General features: G+C 44.1%; 1 protein-coding gene and 1 long non-coding RNA gene across 2 annotated transcripts in view; both read left to right on the top strand.

Annotated features, from left to right (window-relative positions):
• LOC118599890 overlaps positions 1 to 12,245 on the top strand; it is a 34,271-nt gene that overhangs the window by 8,877 nt on the left and 13,149 nt on the right. The gene's annotated exons all lie outside the window — the stretch shown is intronic.
• On the top strand, positions 6,753 to 8,879 carry LOC112155816 (tripartite motif-containing protein 16-like). Its single transcript, XM_036216163.1, has one exon. The coding sequence runs from the start codon at positions 6,753 to 6,755 to the stop codon at positions 8,406 to 8,408; it is 1,656 nt and encodes a 551-aa protein (XP_036072056.1). The 3' UTR covers positions 8,409 to 8,879.

Below are 12,245 nucleotides of genomic sequence, written 5' to 3'. Positions count from 1 at the left end.
CTGAAGAAAACCTGCTACCGACCAGGTTTCGTTCACAGACTCAGTTACCATAGTAATTGATTCTGAGTTCAGCTTAACCCGCTTCTTAGAACGGGCTTGGTTTCGCCCACCTCCCCGGGTTTGAGTTATCCCTCTTTCTGGAACCGAAAACTCAGAGTTTTGCCGAATTTGGAGTTCACGAACTCAGAGTTCCAACAAAACCTGCTTCTTGAAACGGGCCCCTGGTGTATTAGTGTCCATTTATTTTGTTTAGGTCTGACTACTCCTCCGTCCTAACTTCCAGGTCAATTATTTTTGCCCGTTTTTACAGAGTTTTGAGCTAATTTTAAACTCTGTATTTGATAAAATTTTATGTACATTTTTAAATTGTCTCCATGTCAACTTTCCAAGACCCACCGTGCCTTGATGTAAATTGTTCCTTGGGCTCAGATCCCAAGGTGGCGTTGTTGTTTTTTTTTTAAAAAAAGTACTTTGACAAGTACCACTTGCCACACTAGCACCCACTTTAGCACACAGTTCTCTGTTCCCAGCCTAATTTCTCTCTATTAAAATGCGATTCCTGTCCTGTGATGATTCCTCTTCATCAGATTATTTTGTTAAGGTTTTTGAAGTCGATTCCAAAACACTGCATCTCCTTTTGTGCTTCTTTTGGTACTTTTTCCAGACCTCCGCCATTCATTACTTGAGAAGACTCGATCCATAATGAAGGCGCATGTCTGTCATGCCGTATGTCGCGTAACTTCCAATCCAGTAATATGTTACTGATTACACGGAAAAAACACCGGTGAGGGGGAGGAAGAGGAGCAGCTTGGATTTAAAGTCACAGGCAGTCAACAAGCTTTTGCCTTCTCGCTCTTGCAGCTTTCCATAGAAGATCGTGATAAAACTCTCTCAAAAATGACAGTCAGCTTTGGACACCATAAGATGGTTTTATATTGTCATATTGCCCACCCCTACTTCCCCTGTCCCTGGTTGGAAGGGTTAATTCAGTAAAGATTATACTGATGCCTAGGCTTCTATATTTATTCCAGTCTTTATCCCAAAAACATTCTTTAAGGAACTAAAAAAGCATATTTCTTTGTTCATTTGGAATAGAAATGTCCCTCGCATTAGAAGAAAGTTCCTAGAAAGGCCAAAGGAAGATGGTGGGCTATCATTACCCAACTTCCTCATACCATTACTGGGCAACGAATATTCATAAGCTGCTATTTTGTATTTGGGATGCATCAGAGACTGAATCTCCATCTTGGGTTCACCTTGAACAGTTTTCCTGTAATCCAGTTTCAATTGGTTCTTTGTTGTGTAGTCCACTTCTCCTGAGCAAATGACTTTGGACAAATAAGGTGGTCCAGGGAGTTTTAAAAATATGGTTTCAGTTCAGAAGACATTTCAAACTCAAAGATCCACTTATTGCAGCTCCAATTCAACACCATGTTCACTTTACACCCTCCTTAACAAATCAGTTTTTCCAACAATGGCATGGCAAAGGATTAAGATGTTAGGCATTTTTTCAAACATGGTGCATTTATTTCATTTGAGCAGCTTAAAAGTGATTTTAACATTCCACAGTCAGATTTTTTTAAGGATCTTCAAGTATGCAGCTTCATTAGGACATCTTTATCTTTAACTTTGCCTCCAGAAACATGGCTTGATGAATGTCTGGATTTGGATTTGCCTGATAAAGGCCTGGTGTCATTAATTTACAGAAAAATCCAAACTGTATCAGCTCCATCATTAAGTCATCTAAAGGTCAAATGGGAACATGAACTGGGTGAACATTAAACTGATAAAACTTGGCAAATGGCAATTACAAGGATTCATTCATCGTGTATATGTATTAGACATAGTCTACTACAGTTTAAGGTGTTGCACAGGTTGCATCCGTCCCCATGTAAACTAGCAAAAATATATCTGTCTGCTGTGACCCTTCCTGCTCTAGTTGTGGTCTCATTCCAGCCAATCTGAATCACATGTTTTGGATGTGCACCAGGCTATAAGATTTTTGGGAAAACACATTTAAAACCATGTCATTTGTTTGTAGAAAGAATATTGGGCAAAGCCCTGTTACTGCTCTATTTGGGGTTGTCCCTTTGGATATTAGTGTGACATATTATCAAAGGAATGCTGTAGCCTTCATGACATTGATGGCAAGACGCCTGATATTATTCAACTGGAAGAAAGCTGCCCCTCCATCATTTAAACAATGGGTGGAAGAAGTCATGTCCCATTTGAAGCTTGAACATTTGAGACATACAATCTATTGAAAACTATAATATGGCAGCCTTTTCTTCTCTACCTTGAATCTAAATTAACTCTGTAACCCATCTGCTGAAATCAACTTTATTATTAGAAGATTTTTTTTTTTTACTTATCTCTACTACTGATAATATGAATTTTTCTTTATATATCATGGGTCTTTGCTCCATTGCATAAAGGTTGACTGTGATTTACGGGACTCATCTGAACTAAGAGGTTACAATTTCTTTTTTTTTTTTTTAGTTTTTGTTTATGCTGCTGTTTCATTTGTGCCGCGTCCTATCCTTTGGTGTTTGCATCTCTGTGTTCTATTTTGTGTTCTGTTTGTGTTGATAAATCTTGAAAAATCAATAAAAAAAGATCTGTAATAACATGGGGATGTGGTTCATTTGGAAAGAGAGAGGTTTCGTCCACTATCCGAGCTTTCCCGTGCTCCTCTGTGCCTCCATAGAACTCTGTTTGGTTGTTGAGGCCACACAAGATGATGTTAAACGTGAATACAGCATTATATGCAGTTCCTGGCTGTTGCCCTGATGTAGGCACCATATGTGCTCGGCCTGCAAGATCGGCTTGGGGGCTTGCGGCTTGATGACGTCTAAGATTGCGATCGGTCTGGACCATTAGACTGGTGGTCCCCAACCAGACCGCAGACCGGTGCTAGTCAATGGAGCCCATGCCACCAGGCTGCAGAAGAACGAAAAAATTATACCATGAACGGCCAATAGCACCTCTGCCGTCCTAGACTAGTGGTCTGTTCATTGCCTTGATGGCCATGATCATCCTGCAGGCTTTTCAAAACCTCAGCTTGGAGGCATTTGGGCAATAGGAGCTGAGAAACACACACCTCACCAAAAGCTTGAAGTTGGCAGTACAAAACACCATCTTTTGCTTGTATCTACGACCATTGCTGAGTCATGTTCTTTAATTCTTTACTCGCCTGTTTAAGTTGTGGTTTTGAAGGGGTCATTTGTCTGTTCCAAAACGTAAGGAATGTACCTATGACGGGATCTGCACCTAGGAGTGTTATTAAATCAGCTTTGGGCCAGATTAGGAAAGCTGAGATTGCACAGCTATCAACACGGTGGGCCTGTGGGGCATACAATTGCTGAACTTCCTCTGGCACTGTCAGACCAGGAGGAATAGAGGAGATGCTAGGCGACTTTACCTGACGTGACAGGGCGTCCTTGTTTTGATTGGCTGAACCCGGGCGATATTTTATTTCAAAATCAAAAATGGTCAATTCTGAGACCCGTGATGTGCAACCGCACTGAGATTGGCCGTCTGTAGGTAGCTGAGTGGATTGTTGTCTGTAAAAATTAAAAACCTGTCTCCTAGCAGATATTCTCTGATTTTTTTTAGTAACAGCCCATTTAAGAGCCAGGAACTCCAGCTTCCTGTAACTGTAATTGTTTAAGTTCTTCTCTGTGCGACGGAGACCCATACTTGTCAATGCAATGGACCGTCATCCCCTTCCTGCTCTTGGGACAGCATTGCGACTAGCCCGGTGTGATTGGCATCAATTTCTTGTATGAAAGGCTTTATGAAATCAGCGTAACCCAACACGGAGACCTGAATCAAAGGTTGTTTTAGCTTGTGAAAAGCCTGTTCACAGTCATCTGTCCACAGATCAGCTAATGCACCCTTTCTTGCAATTGTAAGGTTTTTGCTGCCCCTTAAAGCTGCAACTACTTTGTGAAGGGGAGCCACATATGTTGCAATCCTTCTTCGAAGCACCAATATTAGGGTGAAAACCCGAGAAAAGACTGAAACTCTGTGCAGGTGGTGGGTTTGGGCCAGTAGATGATATAACATGTCCCAAGTACTTAATTCCAGGCTAAAATAAATTATATTTATCTGAGCTTATCCTTAAGTTGTGCTCCTTAAGCCGTGACAAGACCAGGTCAAGACATTGGAGGTGTTGCTCATAAGTGGACAAAAATGATTATATCATCCAGGAACAGTAGCAGGGTATGAAAGCACTGGTCAACCGTTATGCTCTATTAACCGTTGAAAGGTGCTGAGTGTATTAGGGCATACAATTAACTCAAAAAGACCAAAGGGTGTGCAAAATGCTGTTACTGCTTTGTCCTTTTCTGCAACTGCTACCTGATTATAACCACTGGCGAGGTTCAAAATCAGAACTATTGAGCGCCTGTAACGGCGACCAAGGTCTCCTCGAAACAGGACAACGAATAAGCCTCCTTTCGTGTCTCGGCATTTAGCAGTCTATAATCAACGCAGTCTCTTTTTACCATTTTTCTTAAAAACAACAACAATCGGTGATGAGAACAGACTGCAGCTTTGCCTTACAACTCCCCAACAACTCCTGAATGTGAATCTTAAAGGCCTTGTGCGGTGAAAATCGTGATTTTTCTTAAACTGCAATAAAACATTAGTATTTATGTCACAAATGAACCCCCGTATAATTATTTTGTCACCCGCGGCCCCGTGCACTCTCTTCAAGCGTTCAAAGATAGCGCGGTCGCTCAGATTTTGGGCAGCCACCGATAAGTAGGTCATAGGTCGTGTGACGTCAGTACAGGAACATCCAGCTAGATCCGCTAGTGTTGTGATGACTTTCTGGACATGGAATTACTTAACATAATAGAATTTGGACTGCCGTGGATTTGGGGATTCGAACGAGATAATGGTGAATAGGTGTGTGGTATTTGGGTGCAGTAATGTGCCGAAGAAGGGGGTCTCCCTTCATGAATTTCCCGTTTCAATAAAGGAGAGGGGCGCTCCCCGGTCAGGGGGAGGCTTTGAGCCCTCCCCGGCCCTCCGGAGGAGGAACGCGGGGGGTGAACGGGCACCTGGCGGGCGCGCGCCGGACGGCCAGGCTGAGGCCGCCGCGCCGCACTGAGGGGGGTTTGCGGTTCCGAGGCCCCGGGCCGAGCATGGGGGCGCCGGGGGTTCGCCGGACAGTCGTCCGGCGCCGGCAGCCGAGCCCGCACGAATGGTTTTTACTCCCTCCCGGGGCCTTGAGGCCGGCAGGGGTGGTCTCCGCGCGGGGCGCAGGAGGACCCTGCCGGCCGTCTGGAAAGAGGACCCGCACGGGGGTTGGTTGCGCGCGGGCGAGGGAGCCTGAGAGGGCGGCGGGGGAGCGAGCCCACCCGTCGCCGCAGCAGCAGCGGACCCGGGCGGGGGGGCTCCGTCCGCCTCGGCCATGGAGGAGGGCGACAAAGGACGCTCCGTGGCAGCAGCGGCGCCTTTCCTTTTCCGGTAATGATCCTTCCGCAGGTTCACCTACGGAAACCTTGTTACGGCTTTTACTTCCTCTAAATAGTCAAGTTTGATCGTCTTCTCCCCGCCATCGCTGTTTGAGCTTTCACCATCGTCATCTGAAGCCCCTGTATCCTCAGATGAGGAAACCTCCGGTTCAAACTGGTAGGGCTGTACACCCTCCGAACCCTGTGACGTTAAAATTCCCGTGTTTGATGACGGCTCATCACCTTCATCCAAAGAAATATCCGCTAAATCGTGGTCTACGTCGCTTCTCAAACCGTCCACCATTGTTGTTTACACTCTGGGATCCCTGAAGTGACATCACGCGCAGCCCCCTTCCATCACCACCTATCGCCCAAATTTAGAACTGTGCACGACCATAAAATGATCAATAAAATCGCGCTGGATCATTTTAAGTGAATATTTTTTATCAGATTCGTTTTCCAAGTTCCATTAACTTTCTAAATTTGAAAAAAAAAATTGCCACTGCACGAGGCCTTTAACTTCTTCGTACTGTACAGGCGGGAGCTACAACACTGTCGTAGCAGGGCGTCAGCGTGGAGGTGTATCTCATGTCCCACAAGAGTGGTACATCCCAAATCACCTTCCTCGTGGCTAAACACTTCCTCGTAGCATTGAAAAAGCTCAAAAGCCTGCATGGTTTGCTTTGCGGACAGATTTGACTAGGACATACCGGACAAGTCAAGCGGTGCAGAGGGGGTTGCATTTAATTTGATGGACAATTGCTACTGTGTCTGACGTCAAACATGCAAACCCTCATTACTGTGCCTTATATGCACTTCCTGGCTGTTTCCCAGAACTACTCTCCTTTTGGAGAGGGCAGCTGACCACCGCCCTCCTGGGTCCTAATGCCTTCCCCACTAAACTTGAAAGAACTCATTTACAGTCCAATTCTCCAAGCTTTCTACTGAAGTCTTATTTGAACAAAATATTTTATTGTTTATGGTTTCTTCAAGTTTCTTTGTGAAATTAAATTCAAAGAGTCTACATAACTCACCCTGAATGAGAGAAAATATCAGTTACCTTTACAAAGTATTTCAGTGTTTCATTTTGAGATTTCAGCAACGCAAATAAACTCAAATCAAATCCAGACCTTTGATCTGCTCTGTCATGGTAGGTGTGACCAACTTCTGAGCGAGTGAGAATCTGATTGGCTGAATTCACAGAACACAACAGGAGAGATAGAAACCAGTTAAACTGGTTTATTACTGAGGAAGTGAAAGTTAGAGACTTTGTTTCTGAGAGGAGGAATGGCGCAAAGTGGAGTTGATCTGCATCAAGAAAGATTGTGCTGTTCCATCTGTCAGGATCTGCTAAAGGATCCGGTGACTATTCCCTGTGGACACAACTACTGCATGAAGTGTATTCAAGGATTCTGGGATGAAGAGGAGAAAATTCACAGCTGTCCTCAGTGTAGGAAGAACTTCATGCCGAGACCTGTTCTGGTGAAAAACACCATGTTAGCAGATTTGATAGAGGAACTGAAGAAGACTGGAGTCCAAGCTGCTCCTGCTGATCACTGCTATGCTGGACCTGAAGATGTGTCCTGTGATTTCTGCTCTGGAAGAAAACTGAAAGCCATCAAGTCCTGTTTGATCTGTCTGGCTTCTTACTGTGAGAAACACCTTCAACCTCATTTGGATGAAGCTGCATTCAAGAAACACAAGCTGGTGGAACCCTCCAAGAACCTGCAGGAGAACATCTGCTCCATTCATGATGAGGTGATGAAGATGTTCTGTCGTACTGATCAGAAGTGTATCTGTTATCTCTGCTCTGTGGATGAACATAGAGGACACAACACAGTCTCAGCTGCAGCAGAAAGGACTGAGAGGCAGAGAGATCTGGAGGAGAGTCAACAACAAATCCAGCAGAGAATCCAGGACAGAGAGAAAGAGGTGAAGCTGCTTCAACAGGAGGTGGAGGCCATCAATCACTCTGCTGATCAAACCGTGAAGGACAGTGAGAAGATCTTCACTCAGATGATCCGTCTCATCCAGAAAAGAAGCTGTGATGTAAAGAAACAAATCCGATCCCAGCGGCAAACAGAAGTGAGTCGAGTCAAAGATCTTCAGGAGGAGCTGGAGCAGGAGATCACTGAGCTGAAGAGGAGAGACGCTGAGCTGAAGCAGCTCTCACTCACAGAGGATCACAGCCAGTTTCTGCTCAACTACCCCTCACTGCCACCACTCAGTGAGTCCACACACTCATCCAGCATCAATGTCCGTCCTCTGAGATACTTTGAGGAGGTGACAGCAGCTGTGTCAAAGCTCAGAGACAAACTGCAAGAACTTCTGAGAGAGGAATGGACAAACATCTCAGCGACAGTCACTCATGTGGATGTTTTACTGCCAGAACCAGAACCAAAGAGCAGAGATGGCTTCTTAAAATATTCACGTCAAATCTCACTGGATCCAAACACAGCACACAGACAACTGTTACTGTCAGAGAACAGAAAGGTGATGTTTATGGAACGACCTCAGTCTTATTCTGATCATCCAGACAGATTTACTCAATATTATCAGGTTCTGAGTAGAGAGAGTCTGACTGGACGTTGTTACTTCGAGGTGGAGTGGAGAGAAAAAGTTGATGTAGCAGTCACATACAAGAACATCAGTAGATCTGGAAATGAAAGTGGATTTGGTTTTAACAATCAGTCGTGGGTATTGAGTTGTTCTACAAATAGTTTAGCATGTTTCCACAACAGCATTCAAACTCCCATCTCAGCTCCTGGTTCCTCCAGAGTAGGAGTGTACCTGGATCACAGAGCAGGTGTTCTGTCCTTCTATAGCGTCTCTGAAAGCATGACTCTCCTCCACAGAGTCCAGACCACATTCACTCAGCCGCTCCATGCTGGAGTGTGGTTGTATAAAACTGGAGTCTCAGCAGAGTTCTGTACACTCAAATAGTTCTTGAAAGAAGGGAAATGTTTGTTTTTAGTGACTTCTCTGTTTTCAGTCATTTTGTACAAAACTATTTTTCAGTTAATATTCTGTGGAGTCGTGTTTGTGTAAACTTTTTGGAGTAAAATCTGTTTTCTTGTTTCTTTGAACTTTGTGATTTTACTGTTTTGAATTCGAATTTCTCACAAATGTGTTCATATTTTTGTGTTGTTGTCATGTGAACTGAAGGAAACTGCAACTCAAATAGAATCAGTGACATCACAATCAAAGACTTTCTCTGTGATTGTTCTACACACAAACTACAAGAAAACAGACTGAAGGAGAAGATTGTGTTTATTGAAAGAAGAACATTCTGTTGAGTGAATAATTTTCAGTTATAAGGTTGGTGAGATTTTTTCCTGTTTGTGACAGCTTCGAATCATAGAGGAGTTTTTTCACTTTCAGTTCTTCTTCAATAAATTCTCTGTAAAATGAATAATAAACCATAAAGAAAAATCAGAAACCCTTTTCTGAAGACATTCATCATTCCAAAGACGAAATGTTTTTTCATTACTGACACAAGTTTGATGACAATTGCCCAGATTTTTGAGGCCATTTTTGGATGATCCATGACATCACTGACCTAAGGGCTGCAGGGTGGGGCAGTAGTTAGCACTCTCACCTCACAGAGGGAATTCCCTGGTTTGAATCCCAGAGCATTCAAAATCAGATTGGAAGTTGTCCTCATTCATGTGTGGGTTTACTCCTGACACTGAAGGGTTCTTCCTACATTCCAAAATCATAATTCATAGGTTAATTGGTGTTGTTAAATTACCTCTAGATGTGCATCTGAGTGTGTGGCCCTTCAACAGACTGGTGACCTGTTCAGGGTGTACTCTGCCTTTACCCAACAGCAGCTGGGTTGGTTCCAGCAGCCCCATGACCCCAAAAGGGACTAAGCAGGTTCAGAAGACGGATTTGACACAAATCAAAAACTGTCACTTACTTAATAAACAATGTTGTTTTTTACACGTTTTTTGGTCAGTTCCTCCTTATTTAATCTTATAGTAGATATTTTCTTCAAAACAATGGTCATGATGGTCAATGTGTGACTTGTTCTATTTATTCACCTCCATAAAATATTATGTGTGAGAACCAAAAAATAAAGACTGAGAGAAATAGAGATTCAAGAAAAGTAGTCTGAAATGGCACGATATTAACCAAGTTTATAAAGATTTCAAATACAAAAACTGATTTTTAACCAAAGAAAGACATTTTGAATTAACTGATGGGATTTTGCTGTCTGGGGCTGCACGGTGGTGCAGTGGTTAGCGCTCTTGCCTCACAGCGAGAAGGCCCCGGTTCGACTCCCGGCTGGGACCTTTCTGTGTGGAGTTTGCATGTTCTCCCCGTGCATGCGTGGGTTTTCACCGGGGACTCCGGCTTCCTCCCACCGTCCAAAAACATGCTTCATAGGTTAATTGATGACTCTGAATTGCCCCTAGGTGTGAGAGTGGATGTGTGTGTGATTGAGGCCCTGCGACAGACTGGCGACCTGTCCAGGGTGTACCCTGCCTTCATCCATCAGTAGCCGGGATAGGCTCTGGCACCCCGCAACCCCAAAAAGGACAATGCTATCAAGAAAATGGATGGATTTTGCTGTCTTTTGTTATCGTTTTAGTGACACAAACATTACTACATAGATCCAGAGTGTCAGTGGTTTATTCCAAACTTCTTCTGACAGTTGCTGCCAAAACAAAACATTTGTCAATTACCATGAAGGACTTTGTACTTTGTCTCTTTCATGATTTTTGATTGAGAGTAAAACTTATAAATGTTTATAAGGTGCAGTAAAGTCTTTTGTGAAGTCAAAGACTTTCCTGCAATATGATCCTGAAATCCCTCCTCCTGATGACAAAACATCTGAAAGTTCAAAGTTCTTTAAAGGGAAACATCCTGTGAGGAAACCGTCACTGGAGAAATCCTCATGGGTTGTCCGGTCCGGAACCACAAAAACGTTGGGGACCACTGCTCTAAAGTACTCCTGCTCCAGCACATGCTCATTCCCGACTCGTCACATATTGACACATGGTTAAAGGACCCTCTAAGTCAAAACTTAACGTTTTGGGGGCACCCTACTCGTCCAAATGATACGAGTTGGCTGACCCAATTAAATCACGGCTCCCCAACTTCTGGGTCTGGTGCCGCGACACGGAGCGCGCCAGTACCCTAACCTGGTACCGGACAGGAAACGGTTCTGGAATCGGACAAGCAGCAGTATCAGAACCCCACCCGCATTGGTGCTGGGTCAAAACGTAACAAGCTGGCTGATCCAATTAAATCACGGCTCTCCAACCTCCGGGTCTGCTACCAGAGGCGGTACCGGAAAGGCAACGATACCCTAACCTGGCATCGGACGCGGAATGATCCCGAACGTGCAACGGTCCCGGATGTGCAGCGGTATCGGAACACGACCCGATGCGGTGTCGGGTCAAGGTTAGGATACTGGAACCAGTCGCGTCTTGTGGACCGGTTGAACAATTTCGAACAAAAAAATGTTTTTAAATTCAGTATTTGAATAAACCATCCACATTTTCACCATCAGAAAAAAATTGAGTCATAAAAAAACGTCGTGAAATGTTCGTTTTTATTTGATTTTCACTTTGTGAAATAGGTGACGTCATATCCGGTCTTTAGAAAAACGAAAGAAAAGTATTGAGCATTGTGTCTGAATTACCTAAATCCAGGGCACTATATAGTCCCACACCTATAGTTTTTTAGTAGTTAGAGGTTAGGGGGGGAATTTGGACAAAGCCTGTGATTTAATGAGCTGTATGGCCAGGTGGTGTGGACATAAAAAATAAAAGAAGCTAAAATTGAAGATTATCCTCTTCTTTATGCGTCTTTGCCATTTTAGAGGCGCATACAGGCTGTGAGAAAACCTTCATTGCAGAAAGAACTGCAGCATCTTCAACTGGAACTCTGAAGCAAAAACAAAAATTATCTGAATCAAGAAACCTTCAGCTGTTCTATTTGTCTGTATCTGCTGTATAAAAACAATTTTATGCATTTTTTCTGAAAAATGTCAAAGCTAGATTCTCTGATGTAGGTTACTCTTGTTCCTGATATGACTGTCACCTGTTTCCTTCACATCTGCTCTGTTGTGATGGGCGTAACCAACAGTGAGAAAAAGAGAAGCTGATGGGCTGAATTCACAGGAAAGACATCTGATTGGAGGATTAGGGTTAAACTGGTTTTTGGGGAAGTGAATCTCACACAGCCGTCATGTCTAAGAGAAAAAATGGCGCAGAAAGGAGTCGATCTGGATCAAGAAACCTTCAGCTGTTCCATCTGTCTGGATCTGCTGAAGGATCCGGTGACTATTCCCTGTGGACACAGCTACTGCATGAAGTGTATTCAAGGATTCTGGGACGGACAGGAGAAAATCTACAGCTGTCCTCAATGTACGAAGACCTTCACGCCGAGACCTGTTCTGGTGAAAAATGTTGTGTTTGCAGCTTTAATGGATCAGCTGAAGAAGACTGGACCCCAAGCTGCTCCTGCTGATCACTGCTATGCTGGACCTGAAGATGTGTCTGGAAGAAAACTCCTTTATCGTCGGAACCTCCATGGTCCGACATGTCCGCGTAGACGGGAGCAGAACCTTCTGCCACCCAGGAGCGCTCGTCCATGACGTTACCACCTCTGCCCACCAACTCGCCCTCCACAACCCCTCCGTTCACAGAATAATCGTCCATGCAGGTGTGAACGACCTCAAATTCCAGCAGTCTGAGACCCTCAAGAAGGACTTCGTCACCCTCATCCACACCATCCAACAGCAAAACAAGCAGTGCATCATCTCCG

This window comes from Oryzias melastigma, linkage group LG17 (assembly GCF_002922805.2).
Source record: "Oryzias melastigma strain HK-1 linkage group LG17, ASM292280v2, whole genome shotgun sequence".
NCBI lineage: Eukaryota > Metazoa > Chordata > Actinopteri > Beloniformes > Adrianichthyidae > Oryzias > Oryzias melastigma.
Note: the sequence above shows the minus strand (reverse complement) of the source record. Positions and strands in the feature narration are given on the sequence as shown.

Coding starts and splice junctions, on each gene's coding strand:
- LOC112155816 (XM_036216163.1), top strand. CDS start 6,753: ATGGCGCAAAGTGGAGTTGATCTGCATCAAGAAAGATTGTGCTGTTCC.